The sequence below is a fragment of the Chaetodon auriga genome, chromosome 18 (genome assembly GCF_051107435.1).
Source record: "Chaetodon auriga isolate fChaAug3 chromosome 18, fChaAug3.hap1, whole genome shotgun sequence".
Lineage (NCBI taxonomy): Eukaryota > Metazoa > Chordata > Actinopteri > Chaetodontiformes > Chaetodontidae > Chaetodon > Chaetodon auriga.
In genome coordinates this window covers 11,622,458-11,650,000 of record NC_135091.1, presented here as the reverse complement: position 1 = coordinate 11,650,000, position 27,543 = coordinate 11,622,458, and the positions used below count along the sequence as shown (strand labels likewise).

Genomic DNA, 27,543 nt, shown 5'->3' with positions numbered 1-27,543 from the left:
ATCTCATCACCCCCCCCCCCCTCCCCCCTGTATCATCCTCCTCCTCCTCCTCCATCCTCTCATCCCTCCCACCTCCTTCCCCCTCCTCCTCCTCCCCTCCCTCCCGCCACCCCTGGGTAATCAGTGTGCTCTCTCATTCCGTGGCACACGGAGACACATTGATCTGGCAGTGCACACTCACGCTCATGGACGCGCACCTACACACACATACACGCCCACATGGGTTGTCTCTCTCTCTCTCTCTCTCTCTCTCTCTCACACACACACACACACACACACACACACACACATTGATCTGGCCCGCAGGTCAAGTTCAATAGGAACAGCCAAGTGGCCCTTTTTTTTTTTTTACAGACTAGCTCTGCAGTATACTGCAAGGATCTCTCTCTCTCTCTCTTTCTCACACACACATACACACACAGAGAGAGAGAGAAAGTCGTGTTTCCATCACTTTGGAGGACATTACACAGACTTACATTCATTTCTTGGAGACATACCTTAATCTTAATCATAACCACTGCTTGCCTAAACCTAACCCTTACTCTAATCCAAACCAAAGTGTTATGGAGACTTGCATTATGTCCCCATAAGGTCCCCACAACAAAGACATTTGTGTTCCCACAACATCAGTAATACATATCCACACTCACACGCATTCACACACACCTGTACAATGCATACACACTCTCTTTTCTTTTCACACATGCAGACCCTGGCACCTGAATTTGACAACAACAAAAATATAAAGCATCCATCACCTCTTGATTTTAACACTGTCAATACCAAATGAGTCTGAAAAAAACATATTCTCATGGTCATGAGTCAAATTCAGTGTTAAATTGGAAATATTCAGGTTAATTATCATCACATTATGTCTGGATAAGGTTTCGGTTATGGATTCACTTACATAAAAGTAAAAGAACATCCTGGTTGAACCCACACAGCCTGCTCCTGTTTTTGCATACCTCAACCACGAAACATTTATTTTTGTACAAATAAGTGTGAATTTTCCTGTGAGAACGGGCTGATAGGAACACACGAATACTGTAAATGCATGCAGGGAAAACATGCGCCGACAGACAGACAGAATCAGAGAAACATTCACAACACGCTGGAGACACACAAGCCAACATCTCAGTAAGCAGGAGCATGCTGGGATTGTTTGGGAGGGGAATCCCACTTGACTAAAATCTCTCTTTTCCTGTCTCTCTGTAATTTTTGTTTTAGTCTTTTATCATTCTGGAGTAATTTATCCCTCAGAGAGAGAGGGAGAAAGACAGACAGACGGACATACAGAGGGAGAGACAGCGGGGGAGACACACACAGAGCGATATACCCACATTTGGCACTACACTTTGATTTAGCGAAGTAAATTTAATTTTGTTTGCTTTATGCAAAAAAGCGGCGTCTGCCTCGGCTGCTGTTGATTTCCACTGGAGGCAGAAACATCGCTAATGGGAGCTAGCGCCGCACTCACCACAGCTACAGGGCTACGACACTAACTGAATTAGCCTCATGCATATATTTAATACGGACCTGCTACACAAATTAGCTTAGTGGTATGTAGCCTAGCACCTCTCCAGTGAGGCTTTGATATCTGAGCTGCAAATTAATTGGCTAGGTTGCCTCCAAGAGTAGCTCCTCTGTTTTTCCTCCACCCTGAATTATGCTTTCCAATTGCCGAAACACATTTGATATGCATGGGGGCGAAAAGCGTGTAAAGCAGTGTTCCTTCACAAAAGCAATGTTTGCTTTCCTTCATTCACTTTTGTGCGCCTGCCACTCATAATGAAAGTAGGGGTTATACAATTGTACATGTGTAATTTTCTGAACATATAGGCTAATAACACATGGGAGCACAGCCATGAATTTACCAAATACACCCCGACCGAAGCATCCGGCCGAGTGCACTGCTTTGACTCAGTGTTTGAAGGTGAATTTGTTTGTGTGTAATGTTCATTAGGAGACACACAAATTCCACATGCTGAGAGACACTGTAATGAACTTGAGCAAATCTGTATCCCATGGTAACCTGAGACAGGGAGTACTGGGGCACAGTACCTTGAAAACTGTGATTCCCTGAAAACTGTCACATTACAGATACATTTAGAAAAGCAAATGCAGGAAAACAACACCAAAAGTTGCATGTTAGAGATTGGAAATAAGTAAAAGAAGAAGACAGAGATTAGTTTGATTAGGAGGAGGTCTCTCCTCTATCCATTTTGGTTTGATCCCACCAAGATAAAGACCCCAAGGACATACATCTTGGCACAGTTTCAGGATCTTGAAATGAAGCTGTGGTTTAAGTCAAGCCTTCACTGTTGGGTAGGACTCATTGCATCTCACATTTTGACCTTGATCTTGACCTCAGGAAAGGTTAAAGATAGTTTTGAGCACTGTAATTAACTACAGTACCTGAAGCGCACAGATACTTTGGTGACTGCCATCGATTAGAAATGAGGCGACCTGCTCAAGTTAACTAAGCGGAAGGACTTCTTGTTGCTGCTTTTCGCTTTTTTACTCTGCATATTTTCTCAGGCAATGAGGTGAAAATTGCTACTTTAGTTTCCTTATAAATTCAGGAGAGCATGACTTACTCTCTCCAAACTCCAGCTTTTGATTTCGGGCTTGCCACGGGTGCTGCATGTTGCAGTGGAGGGGTGGGGGTCTGTGTGTTCGGGAGCGTGTTTAAAAAGGCAACACAAAAGTGAGAGGTCCATTGAATAGGCCTCCCTCCGCCCTGCCCCCCAGATTGTGGGAGAGATGGAGGACGCAGTGTGATGGAGAGACAGCTGGAGTCCCTGGTGAGGGGACAGAGAAGCAAGCCACAGAAAGTGTGGTTGACGGAGATTAAACACACGCTAAGCAGAGTGCACAGTGCAAGTCTTCTCTGATATTCGTGAAATGTGTTTTGGTTTCTGAAAGACATTCATGTGTTTTGTTTTAATATCTGAAACCAAAATCTAACATGATATCTGCTGCACTGTGAGATGATTTAACCATCTGCAACTGGAGTCATGAAAGAAAGAAGCCTGATTAAATAAGAAGTAAAATCCACACAAAGCTGCATACATTCATTTTTGCTTTGATATTTTCAACTTAATTTTGATGTATGAATGTGAGTGTACAATAAGTGTAACACAAAAACTAGCGACACAAATAGAAATACCCACCTTCCCCAATTCCCAATAAAATGGCCCTTTACAACACATACAAAACATGACAATACAAGAAAACTGTGTGAAGGCCTACAAGCAGTAAAATATTTAATAGTGTGTACAGACGAGAGTAGCTCACTGGCATATTCTCACTTTAAAGGTTCAATTAATGGGAGTGACAGCAACTTGTCTGCCTCCAAAAAACGGTGACAACACGATTGACTGAAGTGGCCCAGACCTCATCCAAGATGCAACTCCCTCTTCCTCTTTTTTGGCCATCCTCCTCCTCTCCCTCCTCTCACCCTGACTATCCTCTCCCTCCATATCTCACTGCATGGTTGCCGTCCATTCATCTCCAAAACAGGAGGGCTCACCTTCGGCCCCCTGCTCTGATGTGTAATTGACCAATTTTGTAACTAGTGTTTGCACCTGTGAGTCATCAGTGTGGCCAATTGATCATTTCGCTTCAGCGTTTTGAGGGACAATGCTGTCAACATGAACACAACAGGCTTCAGTTATGAAGATTGTGCCAAATGTGTGAATTGTGCGCGGCGGATTTGAAAAAAAGTGTGATTTAGAGTTGCCATCTGAGTGAGAAGCGGAAAATGTGCTTGTATTTTTGGAGAACTGGTTTCAAGGGTTTGCGACAGGGGTGTCAGGTTTTAGTCATTGTGTTTCAGGTTCAGGTGTTAGCATGTAAACAGTTCAGTCAGAAAATGTATTAAAATACTTGTAAAACAACAAATGCTTTGTCGATTAAATATACTCTAAGTAAAATTACTGTTGTTGCAAGACAAATATAATATTTCAGGACACATTAGAGCGATGTTAGCGTTCTTGCTGAGAGATGAGAAGATTGATACCACTCTCATGTCTGTTCGGGCGGCTTAGCTTAGCACAAAACACTGGAATCATGGGAAACAGCCAGCTAGGATTGGCTTTGCTACGCTCCTATCCTGATTGGATCTGGCTGATAAGCTGAGGACACACCATGGTAGCAACTTGTCAGTCACATGATATTCTGTTTTATGGTCTATTTTACTCCAAATGGGGCCATAATTTACCAAATGAGCATCATGCTGCCTTGAAAAAGACTTGAAATATTGATTGAGACCATGAACTCATTAGAGAACTGTTTACTGAGATAATAAATCAAGTGAGAAGTAGGGTCATTTTCTCATAAGCTTGCATACAATTTGATTTCTTTTTGCAGCCAGAGGAGTCGCCCCCTGCAGGCCATTAGAAATAATGCAGATTTAAGGCACTTTGGCATTGGTTTCACCTTTCAGACCCCGAAGCTCCGTCCACTATTTAAGCAGTCTATGGAACAGACATGAGAGTGGTATCGACCTCGTCAAACTCTCGGCAAGAAAGCAATTGAGCATATTTCCATCATTATCAATTGCAGCCTACTTCCTGAGATGAGGACTTTTTTGTGCTCAGAAATCTGTCTCTGATGATTAGGGGAATCAAATAAGCATTTAAGAAAGGGACATAAACCTCTGCATCGGTCGAATTAGCTGCTCACGATATAGATGTGCAACAGTTACTCCTTGCTGTTGTCTGTCCACAGCTACATTGATCAGTATTGGTAATGGATACACAGACCTGTGCCTGTAAGATCAATCCGATCAGTGATGTCCGTCCTCCATTACAGTGTGAAACGGTCAATCATGCATGTCAGCTCTCTGTCTATAAGTCATTCTCCCCTCCATTATTTAGGTGCTGTGTGTATAACCGCAGACAGATTACTGTTTGTTTCTCCCTCTTTCACACACATGCACATGCTGCACCTCCTCGAACACATTTATGAGAGCTTTACTCGCTCTGCTCATCCCCATCGACGAGCCCAAATTTACTGCCTCATTCTCCTAACTAAACAGAGTGTATATCTACAGATATACAACTAGATGCGTTGCCTCTATGCCTATACAGCACTCATTCATATCGACTGCACTCGCACGATAACCCATTGTGTGTCCATTTGCATGGAAAGCTACAGATTTATCTGTACTGTAGGCCATAGTGCAGACTTGTGTATGGACGTGTATGGAGATTTACTCCTGTTTTAACCCCAGGGTTAGCCATCAGTATTGATTGAAACAGACTTAGCCTGATTTTAATCCGTGCTTGGCCCAAGACTATCGATCAGGGCGCTGAGCTTTCAAGTGGGTTTAACGACCTACCTGCCCCTCCTCCTGCCCTCTTTTGCTACTTGGGAAGAAAAGGGAAAGGTTTGTTATTACACCACAAAGCAGAAGTGACGTGAGGAGTTAAGCTTGTACCCACAAGCCCACACACTCCTCGTCCAACATACCCCTCCAACACCAAAGCATTACAGTAGAATGTGACAGCAAGCTGCCCATAAAATATGACTGCACTCATGCTTTTCCTGTCTGGAGTTTGTGTTCGACATTATAAAGCAGGAGACGAGATGAATCTGTGCACCTCGACAGCAATGTCACGGTAAAAATACCTGCTGGTGAATTATGAGCACTCACCTAGAGGTAGGAGCGTCCCTTTATGTCTTTATGGGTTCTCTGAAGACAGTTATATGGGACAACATGGGAAGTCTTATAGGAGCCCTGGTGCCTTGGGACTTGGCGAGTGTCATGAATTTATAGTTCTACAGAATGGTCACCACTCTGATTGGTCCAGCACAGTAATGCTGGAAATGGAGAACCTGAGCTTTAAAAGTATTTGAGTGTATGCGCGTGCGTACGTGCACGTGTGTTTGTGTGTGCTTGCATGCCAGCCTGTTGGAGAAATACAAATTTGAGTGGATTTCTGCTTGTGGAAACATTTGTCACTGTGTGCATGGTGTGTGTGTGTGTGTATGTGTGTGTGTGTGTGTGTGTGTGTGTGTGTGTGTGTGTGTGTGTGTGTACACACTGTATGTGAGGCATGGTTACTGTGCTTGGCGTTTCTCCTCCATTTGTCCTCCCAGAGGCAGATCAGGCGAAGGGGAAATAAATTGGAGAAAGAGAATAAATCAATGCTAAACTGAGCACCAGTGAGACCTCCTAACCCTGAAACTGTCACACCCACACGCACACATACACACATACACACACACACACATACACACATACACACACACACACACACACACACACACACACACACACACATATACACTTACACATACACAATGTAAAACGTGTCCTGGGAAAATGGTGTATACGTCCATACATCCATATAAACCGTAACTCACACACACAAGCTAAGAGAAGAGAGAGGACGGGGTGTTTAGGTGAGGAGTCGGTGTGCATTGCACAAAATATTTAAACCTAGAGTCCTGGACCCTCCCTCATCAGCTCTTGAACTTACTGACAAATCAATTACTCACAGTGCACACTCTTTAACTATAACTAAACTGTCTCTTCCTCTTTAAACGACAGTTCATCTGCTTTTACTGTTCAGGCATTCAGTGCCAGCGCACACACTGCCAGTTCAACTGCCCACAGCGCTTTGGACTTGAAATGTGACTCACTTTCAGCCTCAACGCATCAACTGACACTTCACATGATTTTAAGAATTCAGCTGACATTTAAACTGCTGTCACTCATTTCCAACCACTTCATCTCTGTGCAGTGCATGTAAACTGTGTCTGCACTTCAACTTAAGATGGAATCTCCGCTGCTTTCATTATTTTTGATTTAACTGACATTTCAACTGCCCACATCAATCACTCTCTAAATGACAGTTCATCTACTTTCATTTTTCACACATAAATTGAATTTTCAGCTACCAGTTCAAATAGTCCAACTGACATTTCAACAGTTTACCCTGCATTTAAATTATCTCTGGCACTTCAACTTGAGCTGAAATTTCAACTGCTTTCATCATTTACAGCTCAGCTGGTATTTCGACTGCTTTCATCTCTTGCTCTTTAAATGACAGTTCAACTGCTTTCATCTGTCGCACTTCATCTGACAGTTCAACCGCTTTCACTTCTTATTCTTCAAATGTGGGTTCAACTAGTCCACTACTAACATAGACACTGGCATTTCAACTGCTTTCATCCCTTACTCTTTAAATAACAGTTCAACTGCTTTCACTGCTTGTTTTTCAAATGTTAGTTCAGCTGCTTCCATCACTTGCACTGTAAATTCAACTTCAACTGCTACACATCTTCAACTGACACTTCAATTGATTTTTACTTTTCAACTGGCATTTCAGCCACTTTCACTTCTTACATATCAGCTGACACTTCAGCAATTTACAGTTCACTCAAACTATCTCCAGTGCTTCAGCCACAATTGACATTTCAACTACTGTCGTCTTACTGTTTCAATGGCAGTTCAACTGCTTTCATCTCGTACACTTCAACTGACAGTTCTGCCGTCACCACTAATAAAAATTACTTATTTCAAACACGTTCAGCAATTGCACTTCAAAAGAGACCTCAAACCCTTTCTGTGCTTCAGCTTGAGCTGACACTTAAACTGCTTTAAGTCTTGACTTTAAATTGACACTCCCTTTCAACACGTCGGATGCAAATACTGGACGTTTTAAGAAATTTTAACCCAACAGCGTCATATTTTCAGCACCTGAATTTTTAACCTTTTCTTGTATGTCTTCAGGATTGTCTCACACAAGTCTCTCAAACACACACAGCAACAAACACCGCAGAGCTTGTCATATTGGAAGAATTCAATGTACTGTTGAGTGTGAGGAAACGAGCTGGATGTATTTTCCGATGGCAAAAGACGGTGCACCAAACAGCACATCCTGACATCACTCTGCAGTTTTTACAGACACGACCTGCACTGTACTGAGCTGAGGCTGCACAGGCTACAGATGGAGCTGAGCACTGGCGGTTGGGGGGCACAGGGAGTGTATAGATTGGGATTATGGGGGTGCATTGGGGAAAGGCTCTTCACTGTGTTTTCTATTCAAGCTAAGTCCTCTAAGACCTCCTCATCTCTTCTGAGAGCAGCAAGCTGAGATCTGATCTAATGCCGAGTGCCACATGTGAGTGTGTTTGTGAGAGAGACACAACTCTTTGATAAGAGCCTTTTGGGGATGTGTATGAGCAATGAACGAGTCTACAGTGTGCGTGCATGCTTGTGTGCTTATGTTTAGGGGTAATGAAGGAGTCCGGGGTCTATATATTTCTCTGTGTGTGCTCTGTCTGTGCACTCTCCCTCATCTCTGAAGGGTTGTTTGGGGTATTCTGTGCAGGTTTTGCTCAGGGGGGAGGTGAGTTCTTGGGGTCTTTCATTCAGATGTAATTAGCCCAGACAATGGCCTGGTTAAAGCTGGAATCCTTCGAGCCCCCTCTCCCTTTGATTGTGTGGGCCAGCTGTGGAGGAATGGCCATTATCTCCCTGTGTCCAGCAGTATAAAGAAGCCCCCCTACCCCAGTTACCCCTGTGCTAGAGTTCCCACAGGGGGAGGGACATGGGCTGGTCACACACTGGCCTGGAGAAAGTGAAAGCAACCAGAATACTGGTTCGCTTGCAAACATTCGCTGACATAAATGGCTTCACCTCACACTTGAACCACTCTTTCTTAAACTAATGGAGGAGAGCAGCCAGCCCATTTTACACAAGAGCAAAAAAGTAGCTCATCACATCTGGATTTGAAGAGTGTTGGCCTTGAATATAGTTTTAGTGCTGCACTTCTACACCAGCGACAAAAATCACTCTTCAGGTGGACATCTAGAAAATCACTGATGCCTTTATTGTATAGTTGTACACAATGTGTGTTTGTGTGCGTGTGTTTTTGTTCTGTGTGTGCGTTTCAATCATAAACATCTCATAGAGAGTTCTGCCTGCGCACAGGGACACTTAGGCCCATTAGACTTGTGAAGAAATTGAATCTTTACAGCACCGGGGCCATATAATTACTGTTAATTTAACGCTCAGATTCTCCATCATTAACTCCCACTCCTGAGTACAGAACAAGGGACACGGAAACACAGACAGTATGTGTGTGGAACCGCAGCATGTGTTGACAGCATAGCCAGCCCTTTGACTGAATTAGCAGCGACCTCTTCGTCTTGTAAGAACAGGACTCGCATCATTTATGCATTATTAAGTCCTGTAATTGGGCAGCCAGTAGTTTGCATATTAGTCTATTAGGGTAATATGTTTTGCCCCTCTCAACACACGGATTGCCAGAGCCCCTGGCGACACATTTGGTAATTCTCAGAATTACACCCTAATCATAAGCCAGTGTTCTTTCGATCCCTATAATTCTGTTTGTCAGTTTAAGTCTACACATCCACAGCTTGATTAGATATTAAGCATTTATCAATTAGCCTATCACTTCCTACCTGAAATTTTATTGTGCTGTAGTCTTTAATTAATTAGCAGTAGGATGGAATTTTTTTTGTCTTTGTGTGCATTGGGCATAGCTATGACTTTAAATTGGAAAAAAAAAAAAAAAAATGTACACACGTTTTCACTGATGCCCATGATGTTGCATGGCACCTCTGTTTGAAGGTGAAACTTGCATATTTTTTGTCCTTCGAGGTTCCTTTAACCTCTTAATAGCTGTTATGCTTTACAGCCAGCGTCCCACTTTGAGCCAATAAAATCTCATCTCCTAAATACCAGTAGTTGCCAAAGTAGGTCCAGGGACCCCCCGGGGGTCTAAAAGGGTTTCAGGGGGGCTCAATAGAATGAGGATTAGTTTTAATTTCAATATCGTTGCATTCATTTTAAGATAGGACCAGCAGATAGTGCAAAATTAGTGCTCCACTGTTATTTTCTTACCAACAGTGCCAAGAGACGACAAAGCAAGCTGTGTTATCAGATGAGAAATCAATGCCTCAGATCTTTTACTTAAGCAAAAGTAGTAAAACCACAGTGTAATACTGCATTTCATGTAAAAATCTTTCATTCAAAATCTTACTTAAGTAAAACCATTAGCAACAAAATGTAGTTTTTAGTATTAAAATAAGACACTCGTGTTTCAGAGTGTAACATCAATATACTGTATCGCTGAATTATTATTTAGCAGCAGCATTTTAACATTCCTTTTCAAAACACTCAGAATCCATTGCCTTTTTTTTTTTCTTCTCCATTTTCTTTTTCTTTTTTTAAGAGGTTTGGGAAACGAAGCATCGCGTGCCACTGTGGGTGCATCCATCTCAAAGTTTACCCAACAAGCAGGTGGAGGGGTGCACGGTGGGCGCAGAGCAGGCTGAAGGATCCATTCTTGCAGCCTCCTCTCTTTGGCCCCGTGCTGCCCTCTCCGCTCGCCCCCCATTATTTGTCCCGACGACCGAGCGCGCGGCCCCAATGAGCCCTTTGGAACGGAACGAAAAGAAGGAGCGAATTGCAGCTGTGACGTGGGCGTTGTTCCATTCACCGCGTTCGCCATGGCAACGGGGCAGAGGCCCTGGAAGCACGCAGCCCCTCTCTCTGGACAGCGTCCTGAGGGCAAAGAGGCAGCTGGAAGTTTGTCCTCATGATCACTGCTTACTGTGTCATGGCGCAAAATGCCCCAAATGTTCTTCTTAAAATGCGTTAAAAAAATGGATTAAATCAAAGTTTAGCAGTTGTGAGGATTTGGAAACTAAAAGTTATATTCTACAAGGCATAAATGCGATCACTACACCAAATAATAAGCAAATTCTGTGTATCTTAAGCAACTTTTACGCACCGTTTTGACGCGCGAAACAAACAAATGTGACCCACTGACCCAGATCAACGTTAATAGAGAACTTTCACCGTAAAGCAAATTGTCTTTTTTTTTTTTTTTCTTTTTCTTATAGCCGAGCTTCTTTCCTGTGTTTACACTCCACAGCCCGATTTCTCCCTCCACTTTGTACTCATGCATGCTGCAGGACTGCTAGTATTGTTGGGCAGAGTGATTGGGGTTTCTGTACAATCTCCCGTGACCAATGAGCGGGGTGCTGTCAGGGGTAACCACATCTGTCAACCGTTCTTGGCCAATAAAGAGCGGAGCGAGGCGGACCACAGGTGCGCGCCTCTGCGTCCCCTTGGCACAGCGCCCGGGAGATGTTGGAGAGAGACGCCGAGCTGCCCCGTGGCGCAAAAGAGTTACTGTCAAAGGCAGCCTCCTTTTAACTCCAGCTACCACTCTGGCTCCGATAGTTATGGCGACCGCAACGTCCAACCACTACAGCGTCCTCACCACCCCCAGCAGCGCGCCGCCGCCGCACTCGGAGTCCGGGAGCATGCAGCAGGCGGCAGCGTACAGGGACGCGCACACCCTGCTCCAGAACGACTATAGCACGTTACCGGGCGGTGGACATCCGCTCAGCCACGCGCACCAGTGGATAACGGCGTTGTCTCACGGTGACGGTGCGGCGCCCTGGCCATCAAGTCCCCTCGGAGAACAAGACGTGAAGCCCGTACTGCACGACAGTGACCGAGAGGAGCTGCAGAACTCCAGCAGTCTGCAGCAACAGCAGCAGCAACAGCAACAGCGACACCCTCACCTAGCGCACCAGCAGGCGCATCACGACGCCAGAGCATGGCGAACCAGCACAGCCACCACGCACATCCCCGGTATGGCGACATCTGAGGGCCAGAGTCTGGTGTATTCCCAGTCCGGCTTCGGTCTGATGCCGGGGGGAGAGCAAGGGGGGATGCACCACCACCCCCTGCGGGACGAGGACCACCACAGCCACAGCCCGCACCTCAGCGAACATGGAGGCGGCCCTGGGGCCCACCAGCAGTCTCTCTCACACCATCACCAGCACGGGGGACATCAGGACCAGTCAGACGAGGACACACCGACCTCCGACGAGTTGGAGCAGTTTGCCAAGCAGTTCAAACAGCGACGTATCAAGCTGGGCTTCACCCAGGCGGATGTGGGACTGGCTCTTGGGACGCTCTATGGAAACGTCTTTTCTCAGACCACCATTTGCAGATTCGAGGCGCTTCAGCTGAGCTTCAAAAACATGTGTAAACTCAAGCCCTTGTTGAACAAGTGGCTGGAGGAGGCGGACTCCACCTCGGGGAGCCCCACTAGCCTGGATAAAATCGCGGCACAGGGAAGGAAAAGGAAAAAGAGGACCTCCATCGAGGTGGGCGTCAAAGGGGCTCTGGAGAGCCATTTTCTCAAATGTCCAAAACCAGGAGCTGCGGAGATCAACTCCTTAGCGGACAGCCTGCAGCTGGAGAAGGAGGTGGTGAGGGTTTGGTTTTGTAACAGGCGGCAGAAGGAGAAGAGGATGACACCGGCTGGGGGACAGATACCAGCAGGAGAAGACATGTACGGGGACACCCCTCCTCACCACGGAGGACAAACTCCTGTGCAGTGACCCCAGGCCGTTATTCTGAGCTAAACACGGACCCCTTAAGGAGGAATAATGCCTCCTTATTTGTTTGATTGTCTGTACCGGACCACTCGAAACTGGACCACAGCCAGGTTAAATGTTGGACCCACGGACACACACGGTGGGGATATACAGTGGCACTCAAGCACTAAAAATACGCATAGTAGAGAGCTGTATGGAGAGGTTTCATGTCGCGGAACTGCCAAGCATATTGGGATACGGCTGCTGTGTGCAGCCCGAAAAAAAGAGAAAAAAAACGACATTGATACGAAATTCTTTTCTATACCTTCTACCAAGACGCCGATATGTCATTATGTAACGTGTCATTAAAGAAACGCGGAGTGTGATGTGGACACGAGGTGTCCGCAGGGGGGGGGGGGGGGGGGGGGTATAAAAACAAGCTTCGGTCTCGATGATAAGTCGCAGTCAGTGTGGGTAAATAAACGCCATCTTTCCATCATAACAAAAGCAACAGGGGTTCTTCGCAGCTTGTGGCAAGAGAGGGCTGAAATGGCAGACACCTGCTGTACAATGTTCAAAATTAAAGCCAGTACCCGGCAACTGCTTTATTATTATTATCAGTATTATTAGTATTATTATTATTAGACAATTCTGATTATTAAACTAAATTTAATGTGATGTATTGATTGCAGTGTCAGCTGCATTCACACTTCATTTCAATTTAAATTATCGTCCTTGCTTTAAAATTTCTAATATTCAAAATTTAGCTCGAAATTGACAATTAAATAATGCTGATAATAATAATAATAATAACAATAATAATAATAATATAGACTGAGTATTGGTTCACTTTACTGCTTTTCTTTCTGTGCAGACATTTCTGTGCGCCTGTTTACAGTCTGTTTTTGCTGTTTGTTATTTCTGTACTTTTCCAAAATGCTGTGATGACAAAGACCGAGACTGTCCGGCTGGAACACTCAAAGCAGTCCAGCCCATCTTGCCTTCCTTTCCTAAGAAGAAGAAAAAAACAAAAAACAAAAAACAAAAAAAAGATCAGAAAAACTGAATATATCCTGGTACCAGCTCTGGCCGCAGTGGCTCTACTATACTGTATGACTCATTCACTCACTGAGAGGACTATCTGTGGGATGTATCTCAATTCGTTTTTGTATGGCTTCGTTTGTTTGTTTGTATGTTTGTTTGTTTGTTCAGTTTTCTCTGTCAGTCTGTGCCAAAGCACAAACACAGACACGTGTTCTTGTGCCACTTAAATCCTGTGATTAATAACCTGATCTGACGGTGGAAGGCTATGGAGGGGAAATCCACCACTAGTTGGAGGTTCATCCTCGGACTCAAGCCGAAAGAAAGTAGAGAAATTCAGAAACTCAAATCCAACTGAAGGATGTAGAGGAGTGGTGGGGAAATAATAATTTTAAGGCAATTTCTATGAGCGGTTTTGCATTTGAAAAACTTTCTGATGAGGCTCAGTCAAAGCAGGACTGTAGTGAAACGCTTCACACCCTTTAAAAAAAAAAAAAAAAAATCATCGCCATTTATTCAAACTTAAGCATAATAATATTTGACGCAATGTTTAAAGCCCATCACGGATTTTTCCTTATTTAATGCTCTATTACGTAATAATTCGCCATTCATTTAAATGAGGCCTAATATTTCTATTGTAATTCTGACTACGTCACAAATCCTTCATCTGAATTTGAGTTTTTATGGTGGAAAATAAATAAATAAATCAACAAAAACCAAAACAAAATAGCATTGACCTGAAATCTGTGATCAAACGAAGAGGGGAAAGAAATCAAAGATTGCACAATTTCTATATGCTTTTTGTCATTAAATCGTATTTGTTTTCTATAACACTCGGTCTCTGCACGTTTATTGAGCTTCAGGAAAAGAAGCAACTCTTTTCTTCGTCTTCCTCTTCTCGTACGCGGCCTCGCATTGTAATTATGGATTTTATCAATGCGTCTCGGTTGCTTGAAACGGTCCTTCAGCTGTTTACCACCGCTGATCTGCTCTGATACACTTGTGTGGAGAGATACCCGTGAAGATGCTCACACAGCCGGCCTGAAATTGAAACACAGCACAGCGTCAATTAATATTTTCATCAGGATAAATATGAAAACTAATTGACAATTATGACGAGACGTGGTTTAAAATATGAGGACAATTAAAGCATCTCTGCAGGCCTGCTTGGAAACGGTGGCTAAAAAAAGGTGTAAACAACAAACTACTGTAGGCCCATAACTGCAGGTGTGTTCATTATAAACTAGATTTATTGGCCTGCTGCCTTCATTATTCATAATACATAATTCTAAACATGTTCTATATATCATTCCATGTCATAGGAAATAATTTGAATAATTGCAGAAAGGCTTAATATGTGTGCAAACATTTAACACTGAAATACTATGAATTAAAAGAATCAGCAGTTCGTCAGATGGAGAGCTGTGAGCGCATTAACGCTGAAGCTCACTTCGTGCTTTGTGACATTTCTGAGGATTTTGTTGGTCACTTTTTATCCACTCTCGTTTGTTAGAAATCGGTTTTCACGTTTTTCATGACTAATTTCTTTTTTTCTCTCTCTCTCTCTCTTCACCTCATGTCTTGTGTTTCCTGTTAGATGCTTTTGCTGATCCGTGGCCGAATCAGAAACAGTCTGCTGCTGCCCCCTAGTGGCTGTGAGCAGGTTGAAGGCAGGCGGTGCTTTATGAGCAGTGAGTGATTTTTCTTAATGAGACAAAACTTTAATGAGACAAAACTCTTTTCTAAATTACGCTTTTTAACTAGTACCACAGCTACCATTTAGGACAATGAGTCCGAGTTTATGTCCCCTTTATTGTTTTTTTCTGGGGGTTTATCAACCTTGCAGCAGTTAGATTTCACAGTTTAAAATATGCACACTCACGCGGGAGAAGGCTTTTGAAACTTGAAGAATATACTTATTTTCCACAAATTTATGTGTACATCTGTAGATGAAACACTTTATTTCACAGGAAGTCACCTGCAAAGAATTGTCATCCAGTACTAAGGAAAAAGAAAAGAAAATCAACACAAAGTTCAATATATAGTAATGTAGTAATTCACTTTGAGTTTAGTTGGTTGTGTCAAATTTACAAGCAGTTGTTGAATTTTAAAGGAATTTCTTTAAATTCAACAACATGACCTCAGTGTTTCTAAAATCCTGACTGCACCGCTGTTTATTTCCCCTGTTTGACTCTTAGAATCTATAAATGAACACACATTCATTTTATTCACAGAGTCCATCATCACGTCGGCTTTTTAATCTGAACAAAATAATGCTGGTAAAAACAACAAATATAAGTGTAACTGAGAATGGGAGCTAACAGTTTCATAGCGAGTTAAGAAAAAATTCAATGTCTATGTTTTTTAAATCATTTCCAATCCATTTCTAAAAATCTAGACAGAAATCAGGCAGTGACGGGCTTAAAATCTCCTCTCAAACAGGCCTGTTTACTACTGTGTCATCCCATGGTCTCCTCAATGTGTGTAATAACCAGGCTTTTATTTTGAAATCTGAGCCAGTATGTGCAATGTTAGGGCAGAGAGAGACAGATTAAAGAAAGGGGGAAAAAAAGGAGAAAAAAAAAACATGAATATTTGTGGGTCTGGGGTGTATGAGTGTATGTATATCCGTGTGTGTGTGTGTGTGTGTGTGTGTGTGTGTGTGTTAAGCCAGGTCTAAACCCAGCTCTCTGGAGGACCCTGTTGCCTGGATTCTGTCCTATCAGCAGGCGACCATCTGCCCTCCTCCCGGCCCTCTCGCTCGTACAGGCATCCTCTGCATTATTCATATTTTTACACACACACACACACACACACACACACACACATGCACACACAAAGGCACATTCACTCCTGCCTGCACACAATATCCCACCTCACACATCATGCACACAGCCACGTGTTAGACAGCCAGCCAGCCGCACACACACACGCACACACACACACACACACACACACACACACACACACACACACACACAGCTGCTGCTGCCTCTGACACCGTACGCCATCTCTGACTCACCAGAGATGTTTTATACGCCGGTGTCATTGTCAGCTCTGAATTGTCTCCTCAGTCTTGTGTGGAAGAGATCTCCCAGGGATTCTGCACAATGGCCACAGAAATGCAACCAGCCAAAGTCATCAAATATCATTCATCTGCTCACGACTGTTTGTCTCCCTTCCCTTTTCTCACCCAAGCCCACGCTCCGTCTCTACAGTGGTGCTCCCGCGACTTGCTCCCTCTCTCTCTGCCCTCCTTTTTTCCCTCTCTGTGTTTATCCTGAGCTCCAGCACAAGCACAAAGAAAAGGGCAGAGAGCTAATTCTTCAGCATTGTTGGGTGGGCTTAGTATTGTCATATGGTAGCAAGCACAGAGGGAGAGGGATTATGAGACAGACACTGTACTGGGTACATGCTAGAGTAGATCCACCTCTAAAAACTGTTGATACAGGGCAGTTTTTCTCAGGTAGATATGACTTTTCAACACTAAATATGCAGAGTAAGTGACAGAAAACGAGGAAAATACCACAGCTATATTTAATGAAATATCAAGAGTAATCCATTGTCATACAGCTTTTTATCTCTAGGTAGGTATGATACATTCATAAGAACCTTTTTTTCAATGTTACAGAGCATCTTCTCTTAGATCATGTTCGCATATTTTTTTTAAAATTTTTTTAACGGCTGTCTTATTTACAGTTTGATGATATTCCACAAGTGTTTCAGCACACACACATAACACCACAAGAAAATGCAGTATGGCTTCTATAGTCTACAAGCAGAGATCTCGATGGGAGAGCGACACACGCGACAGGGCTGAACCCCCGACCCCTGACCTTTGACTGCTGAGGAACACTGAGACGGATGAAGCTGACCACAGACGCCGATCTGGAGGGATTGTTCCAGATTTTCCCGCGATGGGCGAGTTTGCATGAGGGGTTGGAGACGTGATCGTCAGCTGATCAACAGGATGGCTGAGCTCACCGTGCAGATCCGAGCTCTCAGTGGTCAGTATTTTCTGTTGTTTTATGGTTTCAGCTGGACACGAAGCTCTGCAGAGTAAAACTTCCCGAAGCTTTTCATGACAGTAGAACTTGCAGCAGATGAGGGACTAATATTTTAAGACAATATTGATATTGAATTTTAACATTTATCAAATGACATCTCCAAACATGGACATACATGCAAGTATGGCAATGACAGGCGACGTGAAAAAATGCGGTTTGTTCAGAGTTGAGCGGACGTCGGAGAATCTACAGTATTGCACTAACACACATATCAATACATGTGATTGATAGGAACTCTCAGCCACAGAAGAAAACGCATGTAAACATAAGAAGAAAAGTGCAAACCACAAACAATATTATTGTTTCTTAAATTCAAGCACAGCCACCACCATCAAAATCAATACATATAAACAACATGAAATAGATAAAAAATAAATCAATGGCATATAAAACATAAGTCATTTGCTGGCACTGGTATAAAGTAAACGGCTTTAGGAGTCAGTTTCCATAAGGCTAAACCTGACCAATGATGAGAGAAGGCAAGAACATGCAGGCAAAGGGTTTTAAGACACAGTAAGAAATTAATTTTTTTTTTTTTCCAGTTTCAGACCATGGTATTGTATTGAAATGAATCTGCCGCACACAAACATAAAGGCTCTGCTGTCTCCTTACTAAAGGCTGGGTGGAGGCTTTGATTCGAAGCCCAACTTAACGACGTTGTGGACATTTGTTTTTGTTAAGCAGAGAAGCCAGAATGCCTTAAAGTGAAGCAGCCACACAGAGGAAGAGGGTGAACCTTACTGTCATTAAATCATCTCTGTATTCTTTACCAAAACCATCATCACCATCAGGTCCTACTTTAACAAATGACACCAGAGTTATAACCTAACCCTTTGCAAAGTCTATTTATGTAGTCATATTGTCATTTATTCTTATTATTTCACAACATACTGACAAATATTAATGCTACATATTTCTTCTACCATGATAAATTTAATTTGTGTGCACCAGTGGGGCCTGACTGATGCTGCATTTTGAGGTTAGCTGTCGACATCATATTGGCCAATATTCATTTTTTTTAAAAAGAAAAACATTTTTGATTAGAATCCAGTCATTTGGTTAACGAAGAGTTCTAACTAATATGTAGTGAGCAGGACATTTCGTGGTTGAAATAAACTCATCAGTGCTCTCTGGTGGACAAATGATGTAAATGATAAAGATAAATGTGCCTCAAACTTATTTTTGTATTGCAACCTCTCGATGCTTCTCTGCCAACATATGCAGACGCAAACACTGTATTTCTGCATCAAAGCGTGGTCACACCAGCATTTAAAGCGACAAAATATTACAGCAATTTCAATTCATTCCAATGGAATCGAGCAAATGAAATCCACTTTTTAGCATCATTGTTCAACTTTGGTGAACTTTGACCTGCAAAAATGGTGCTGCTGACCAATAGCAAGCTGCCTTGACAGTGCTGACCTTTGAGAGGACGGAGAGCCAAAGAGTCCAAAAGGGAGGATGCTATCATAGCTCTATTAGCTGCTGCACATTTCACTTTTACTTAACCTGCTCTGTGAATGCAGGTAGCTGTGAGACAGGAGCTGATGGTACAAATAAATCTTTTAGATAAACCACGTGATGCTGTCCTGTTAGCGACAGAGCTAAGCTAAACACCTAACAAGTTTGCTAACTGACTGCTGGCTAGCAAGAGTTAGCTTGACAGCTACGGCAATTCACCAAACTAGCCCTGCCACCACGTCACTGAGCTTCTAGGACCAAATAAGATATGCAGATTCATTTCACTGTACCACTTTATGTGTGAGCAGGCCTTTTTGCTAATGTCGATCAATATATTGGCCTGGCCAATTTATCAACCTCTAATCACAAGCCTCAGTGACGGCCCTGTGAGGATCCCTTTCATTTCTAACAGCAGCATCGTCTTGTAACAACCACACTATCACTACTGAAATCATGACAGTTTGTGTGCAGGCACGTGTGTGTATGTGTGTATGTGTGTATGTGTGTGTGTGTGTGTTAGGGCGAAACGGTTCAGCTGTGAAACATCACCAATGTGTCATCGTTCATGCACGGAGGGTGACTCATCCACGCGCAGCATGGACAGCAGCATACACACTGTATACCCCTTGCGTGCATCCATATGAGCAGCTTTAACACACGTGTTGGTGCGTGCATTTGCTGAGCGACAAACACACATTAAACCTGCACCGAAGCGTCACACACCCCAGCTAACACGCAGCCTAACCCAACATTAAAGACAAACAGACTGTTATTGCTTTATGTCACGTTTTCCGAGCAATCCATCGTTTTTGAATCGTGGTGCGAGTCTAATTGGCTACATCTTTGGGTGGCCAGAGGCACTGACAAACAAACAAACATCAAACTTAATGAAGAAGCCAGCGAAGAAATGTTCATAACATGAAGTGTAAAGGGAGATTTTCATTGGCACGTACCAGCCATGCACTCATTCGGACAATATATCTATTTCATCTATTTCTACATGATTGTTTGATTCGCTCTCAATCCATGAATGTAGTATGTCTATTTGACCTAAAGCTACTGTCCTCAGTGACAATCCAAACAACTGACAATGTACATGCTGTCATATTATACCTCTAAAGTGGGGATAAATGATTTTTTTTTGGCAAAATAATTGTCTTATTAAGACAAATGATAGTTTCAAAGTGCTTATGGCAGATTGTAGTTTACCATTCATAACCTTCCATGAAATTTTACTGCAGTATTTAAATATGGGCAGCAGACATTACTGTAATGTCCCAGTTGTGTTGACAGACACATACAGTACAGGAAGTCATGGGGTCCTCATACTGATCCTAGACCAGCAGAGTGCTTATTCATGTCCAACACAACAGGGATTTCACAGGAGACACAGCAACAGTATTTACATCATATGAGAGAGGGGATGATTCTATATTTGCAGGCTATCTATACTATTTATACTCATTTATAATCAAATATTCTATCTATGAAATCTGAGAACTGATTCAGATCCATTCATATATTTACACTGACTTGTATTCATTCACATAAATCCTGTACAGTTCCCTACGTGTCGCTGTCGTATCAGTACAAGGCGTTAAGGGTTCAGTTAGTTAAAACACACACAAGGCTGGGTGGTGCGAGTTGCTACGAGGGACAGCAGGGGGGTCACGCACACACGTAGTTGCCATGGTTAAGACGAGGAGCTGTGACTGCAGATGGCGTCGACCACGTGGAGGAGTTTCTCAGCAGCGGCGTCATTTACTCCTGGTTTCTCTACGTCTGGGCCTTTTTTTTTTAATCTGGCTCTGCCTCTCTTTTGTCTTTCCTTCCACTGCGACTTTTAAGCTCTTCTTCTCTCCACCTGCCACCTCTGAGCTACGCTGCACTCCCCTCCCCCCCTCGACCGCAGTCGTTCCTCCGCTACAGTGTGCAAGTCAAACCTCTAGGTCCTCAACTTCTCTGCTGACACAGAAACACTCCCCGGTTATGTTCTGTTCAAAGAGGTAGGGGGCATGTGTACAGGTGGGATGCAGCGCCCTCCTGTGGTGTGCGGATATGTGGCGTGTACCATATGTGTGTCAACACTTGAGCTGGTCGATTTCAGAGCACTCTGTGTCCATGTCGGAGTCATACAGCGAGTGGCCAGTAGGGTCGCTGTCGGGCGACGGCGGGTCCTGTGGCGTGTGAGTGCGTGAAGTGTGTGTGTGCGTATCATCCTGGAAAGTGTCCGTGCGGGAGTAGAGGCCCAGGTCGGGGAGCTTAGAGGCCGAGTCGCTGGCCTCGGTGGTGTCGTTGTAGCAGAGGTCCTCCAGGTCCACGAACCACTCGGGCCAGAAGCGCCGGCGGATGCGCTCGCAGTACATGGCCAGGTTGATCAGCTCACCTGGAGGAGACAGACAGCGGAGTGGGTGAGTTACCCAAAGCTACTGATGAATAAATGATGTGAATGTTAATTAATCAGTACGCAGAAAGCATTTTCAAGCAACAATACCAAACATTATGTGATCCATCTTCTATATTGTGGAGATTTGCTTCTTTGTCTAATGTGACAAGTCAACAGATCATTTCCATGTTTTTTAGTGCTGAATACCAGCTGTGTGCTGTCTCTGTTGATAAAACTAACTGTCCTCCTGACTAGACACTACCAGGGATATGAGAGAAGCTACAGTATGCTTCTTTATATTATGGATGGATGGCTGCAATTATATCAGTGAACTCACCTTTGATTAGCCGCTCCGGCCGTGTCCCTGGTAGTGTCCACATAGCGGGGGCCAGGTGGCTGAACACTGCAGCGTCTACTGTCGAAAGCTTAGAGCCCATAAGATACTTCTTATCACCTTAGACGGCACACAGAAAAAAAAAAAGATGTGTCAAATAACAGCAATGTTAAAATATAAGTCCTGTGCAGACAAAAATAGTTATTCACTTTCAAGCTTCAGATAGGTGGAGTGATCGTGTCTATGCAGTAACTACAAGTTTGGCTTAGCTTAGCATAATTTTCATCTTCCAATAGGGACGCTGGATTGAGAGATTCTATATCAATATAAGAAAGCAATATTATTTTTTTAAGTCTTCACATTAAAATATACATTTGTACAGAATATGTACATAAAATGGAATAAAAATCACTTCTGACAACACAGTAAAAGGCATCAGAGATCAATTGATGCCTTTAGGGTTGTGAAATCTTAGCAAGCCCCGTTTGTAATGGCCAAACAACACTTTCCACCACTTGCATGCTGTCAGATCTGGCTCTCTTGCATCTCCTACTGTAAACTGCCAGAGGTTATGTATTGATTCTAGTCAGCAATGCTGCATTTTCACCACAGGAGGTCAGTAGTGTGCTGCTCTCCCGTTTGTTTAGAGCCCCTGCTGTCCTTTAACAAGTACAAACATGATGTTGCTGGTTATAGTTCTCAAGGCACACTTTGAAAAGCCATTGCAATGGTTTCACTTTCCCAATAAACCTGTTTATCTGCCTCCAGGGCAAAGTATGGGAAAACACAGGCGACACAAATTGTGACAAAATTTCCCAGTTAGAAAAAGAGTGTCCGTAAATAGCTTTAGATACAGAGCACACACACAAATGCACTGAAGGCTTTCATATGGTCAAATTTAAGATGGCTGGTTTGTTTGGGCTAACTCACACCTTTAAACTCCCCCAGCTGATCACAGTAACTCCAGCAACACATTATAATAGATCCTAATGCCCCACATGACGAGCATCATTATTTCTGAATGAAAAAAACAATCCTCCAGATTTGTCACCTAGCAGAGTGGCCAGGGTGCGCATGTCCTTCTCCATCAGGGCGTAGACTTCCTCCTTCGAAAAGCGTCCAATCCCGTGGCCGTACATCTCCCTCTTGACGATCCCGCCTGTCAGGTGACTCAGGATCCACTTGAGCAGGTCACTCAGCGGCCCGCTCACTGACAGCATCTTCTGGGTCTCCTCCAGGTTGTCCACCCACTGACAGTAAGCTATGGTCCTGCAACACAAACACACACACACACAGTTCAGGACCGGAAATGTTATGACTGCTATGAAGAGGAAGGAGAAAAAGTCAACGTAGGTGAGTGAGAACTTTTTCTCCGATCAAATTACTAAATGCTGTATAATAACATTAAAAAAGAAAGCATGATGTAACACTGGTGGAAAAAATACGTTACAAGTTACTTAAATTTCACAAAAATCTGTGTTAAGTTGCATCTTAAAAAAGACTGGATTAGACTAAGTAGCATTGTTGCAAAGTCCAGAGGCCACTACATTTGGAAAAAGCCAGAATACATCTATATTACTATTGTCATTATTATCAATATTACTTAATATAACAGCTCACGGCTCCCTCACCAGTAGAAATGCTCCTCCACCATTTTGGTGATGGCGCGAGACATGGCCTTCTCCTGCGGCGTCAGGCTCTTGTTGAGGCTGGCGCCCAGCCTCTCCTCCAGGAAGTCGATGATGAATTCGGTGCCGCACACCTGCTCCTGGTTGTATTCGATCCACGGCATCTTTCCCTGTGGTGAAAGCTTCCCATCAAAGTAGTTCTGCGAGAGATAGAGGATTCAGGAAACGTGGGAGCGAGGGAGGAAAAGGGTGATAAAGGAGAAGATGTTAGAAATACAGAATAGAGAAAGCCGTTGGTGATTGGTGTTAAGTGCGTTCAGTTGGATCAAGACAAAACATCTAAATGAAATTTTAATAATCCCTTGCAGGAAATTGAGAGACTGTCGCAGCAGAGACTCAGAGTTGGGCAATAATTAATTAATCACACTCAAAAGTGATTACAACAAAGGAACAAACTGAGGCTTCAGCCACCAAGAAATGAAGCTTAAACATCCTCACACTCAATACTCAACATTCATTGTTAGTCACCTCAGGAGAACAACAGAAAAACAGATCAAGTGTTTTTTTTCTATCACAGACATGTGACCACAGCTCTACCTGGTAGGGCAGGTCCACCATACGGAGGTAGGTCTCCAATTTAAGGCAGAAAGGGGACAGAGACGGGGCGCCGGTTTTGGGCCTGGAGAACTGGTGGAGTATGATGGCATCTTTAGAGTCCAGCTCTTCCTCCTTTCTGTGTGGAGGAAAGAAGGACAGAGCTGCAGATCACGCAGACCGAGAAAAAACAAACTGTGTTCATGTGTTAGTATTTCCACATAAGTTTCATTATCACATCAAGGCAACTTGCCCCACACGTGGGGACAAAAACCAGGTCAACTTTGAGGTTAGCTTTCGGTTTAAGTATTGAGTGGTAAGAGCTAGGGCCGCAATTAACTCATCTTTTCATTATCAAATAACATTTCAAGTATTTTCTCAATTAATTCTTCATTTGGACCCTGAGAAATTCCGTTTACTATTACTGAGGACAAAGAACACCAGCAAATATTCACATCTAGAACCAGAACAGAAGCTGTAAACTGTGAATTTTTGACATTTTGGCTCAATAAAAAACACTAACGATTAAAAATGACTAGTTGTGGTTTTACAGGTGTCGGAGGACGTCTTAGCTGGAAGCACTGACTTCCTGGAGTCTCTGCTGGTTTCTTGACAACAAGAGTCCAGGATGTTGTTATCTTTGGACTTGTACTTGCTACATAGTGAGGACCAGTTTTTAACCAACAGAGTGAGGACATTTTTGGAAAGAGAGGACATTTTGGCTGGTCCTCACAACCTCAGAGGTTGTTACGACTTGGTTTTAAGGGTTATGAATTCAGTTGTGATGTTTAAGGTTAGGATGAGGGGCAAAGGAATGCATTATGCCAGCTATTATCCTCACAAGGATTACAAGGAAGTGGGTGTGTGGCCATGTATTACTTACATTGTGGGGACATAAATCTGTTTACACAGTCACATTGTGGGGACTCGCCATACTTGTGGGGACAAAATGCAGCTCCCCATAATGTGGGTTAGGGTTTGGGGGGAGGGGGCTATCAAATGATTGACTGAATAAATCAAATGCTCTGCCACCAAGGCCTTTCGGCTGGCTCTGGTCGTGATTTAGCCACGGGCCGTTTATACAAGCCGGGGGAAAACTGCAATGTCAAAATAATGAAGCACACCCTTGTGAGAGATTATGGTGCATTCACATGAACACTGTTGCAGGCTTCACGTGGGCTCGATGCAGCCTTGCCGGGAGCTGTCCAGCGCGTGTGGTGCTGAAACGAGCATCCCAGTTGAGGAGCTGTCTATTTCCGTGTGGTGCTGAAATGCCCGCTCACTCTTAAGACCGGCTTTTGTGTAATAACCTACGATGAGTTCATTCATATTTGATAAAAAAGACACAATGACGCCCAGCGTACACATCGAGACACAGAGCTGCGATATCTAACGTCAGACCGGAGAAAAACAACCGCAAGAGGGAAGAAAAACACGTCCAGCCCGTCGGGATGAACTCCATCCCAATGAGCACAATCAGTGCCCAACAAACAGCCTGTATTTCCGTATAAAAATCGACCCGGCATTAAAGACAGCTATGTGCATAATGTGCACAAGGCTTCGCTTTCAGCAGAGCTAAAATCACTCCAATGTTCTTAAAAACGGAGAGCTGGTGAGCATCCAGCCTGTGACTTTGGCTTTGTTCTATTTACTGTGCTGTAGTAGGCGTGTGATTCAGCGGGCCTGGACTGCAGGTAACCCGAGATTCTGTAAAGACAACAGACTCTGACCTCTCCGAGCCAATGAAAAATCTATCCATCATAATCAACACAAATACATTCAAGGCAGTCACATTATCGTGTCCTTTTTTTACCGCCATGATTGCCAGTTGTAAAAGCTGGTAATATTACAGGGTTTGTTTTTTCCCCCATAACTGCAGCGCTTTAGACTGGAACCAAACCTGTACATCATGTCGCCTTGTCCTTGAAGTAAAGACAAATGAAAGTGACCCTCTGTCATCTATAATGTCAGTTCATATGACAACAGAGCTGTTAGAAACAGGCCTGCAGACACACAGAAGAAGCTCTCAACAAACACTAGAAATGAGAAATCTTTTTCTAATCGTTTTTGATTGATTCAAGACCAAAATATCAGCCACGACCCGAGCTGCAGTTCGCTCGTGTCATTAATTCAGAAAAAAAAACAAGCCAATAAAGATCAAAATGCCCTAATCTGTGTGTTTATGAGGAGGGGGTTGGGAGGGCTGGGGGGGTCTCCGTTACATCACAATCCACCCACTCACGATTCCTTATTCTCCACTCACTCCGCTCTCACCCCGCCCAACCTGACAAGATTAAGTAATATCAAAGCCCAGAGCAAATACAGCAGACCTGGGAGCTCTGGGCAGAAAATATGATCAGAATAAGATCAGCACCGAGTTTTCAGTTGGATTTTTTTGGCCCAAGAGGCCTGACTGTGGAAAGTGATGAGCTGTGCAGCTTCTACACTGACTCCTCTGGCAGCCTCTGTGCTGTTGGTACCTGATGGCCAGCAATTCGTGCAGCAGATAAGCAGCAGCGGCGAGCAGAGCCCCTCCAGTCAAATACAGCGTTTTCCGCCACCACGAGTCCGAGCCCAAAGCTGACATTATCCCACCGTAGTCCTGCAGGGGGTAGGCGATGATGTACCCATAAAACGAGAGCTGCTCATCGGAGCCCAGCAGGCCGGAGGAGAAGCTCTGGTTCTGGCCAAGATCAACCACACACGACCGCGTCCAGGCAAGCCCGACGCGCCAGTACATGCTCTCTGTCTCCGGCCACTTTCCGCCTCACTTTGGCAGCTCGGGGCTTCATCAGAGGGGGCTTCATGGGTGCAGAGGGCTGCAGGTGCGGGGCGACTGGCCGAGCAACAGCCGACTGGACACAGGCGTCCCGCCCGGAGCTTGTCCCCGCAGCGGGGTCGACATCCTCCGCAGCCCGCTCGGAGCTCGCTGGTTGCAGCCTCCCTCCTCTCACTATCCAGTCAGACAAGAGAACGGCAAAGCTTCCGGTTGGGTCTTTCACAATAAAAGCTGAGTTATGAATTATGTGTTTGCCGTATTCTAGCATTAAGGCAAAAACACAGTTTGTGTTAGAAGTGGGAACTCCTAACCAATTACCATCCAGGCAAACTGACCCTGGGCTCCTGGACGGGCCCCAGACACCACAGGAGCCACAAGTCCCAGATTCACTTTTGCTGGGTTGTGGTAATCTGACCACCAACCATGAAGGCTGCAGATTGAGTGACAAGAAGAGGTGACAGTTAATGCAATGCAGATATTCAGAGGGACAGATATTAGTAGGGGCTCAGGGCCCTTCAGTGAGGGGTCACAACCATGATACCTCTGATACAAACAGATATACTTGTTTTAGGCCTTTAAAGCGGCTGCTTCCACTATGACTACTAACGATAACAAAAGCATGTATCAAAACAGGAGAGAAAAGATTTTTGCGAGCAAAGGGAAAGGCCTAAAACCACATAGATAATAAAGAATAAAGAAAAACACAAGAGCAGTATATTACCAATAAACAAAATATGTACATTATTTGAGTAGATAGAAAACAGCAGAATCCCTATGCCTCTACATAAATAAATAAATAACTTTTATCCCTTAGCTGTGGCACAAGTGATGCCTTAAATTTCCCCGCCCACGTGACTTTCATCATCAAGGAT

At 43.9% G+C, this 27,543-nt stretch overlaps 2 protein-coding genes across 2 annotated transcripts; one reads left to right on the top strand and one right to left on the bottom strand.

Annotated features, from left to right (window-relative positions):
- The first annotated feature begins 11,016 nt into the window (after window positions 1-11,016).
- Window positions 11,017-14,253, top strand: pou3f2a (POU class 3 homeobox 2a). The gene has a single exon (XM_076755828.1). It carries the CDS (start codon window positions 11,017-11,019, stop codon window positions 12,403-12,405), a length of 1,389 nt encoding a protein of 462 aa, XP_076611943.1. The 3' UTR covers window positions 12,406-14,253.
- A 2,688-nt stretch (window positions 14,254-16,941) lies between these two features.
- Window positions 16,942-26,837, bottom strand: faxca (failed axon connections homolog, metaxin like GST domain containing a). The gene is made up of 6 exons (XM_076755829.1): window positions 26,373-26,837; window positions 23,896-24,031; window positions 23,302-23,498; window positions 22,722-22,939; window positions 21,674-21,790; window positions 16,942-21,336 (listed from the first exon to the last, which is right to left on the bottom strand). The coding sequence occupies exons 1-6, from the start codon at window positions 26,630-26,632 to the stop codon at window positions 21,032-21,034; spliced, it is 1,233 nt and encodes a 410-aa protein (XP_076611944.1). The 5' UTR covers window positions 26,633-26,837; the 3' UTR covers window positions 16,942-21,031.
- Between the last annotated feature and the right edge of the window lie 706 nt (window positions 26,838-27,543).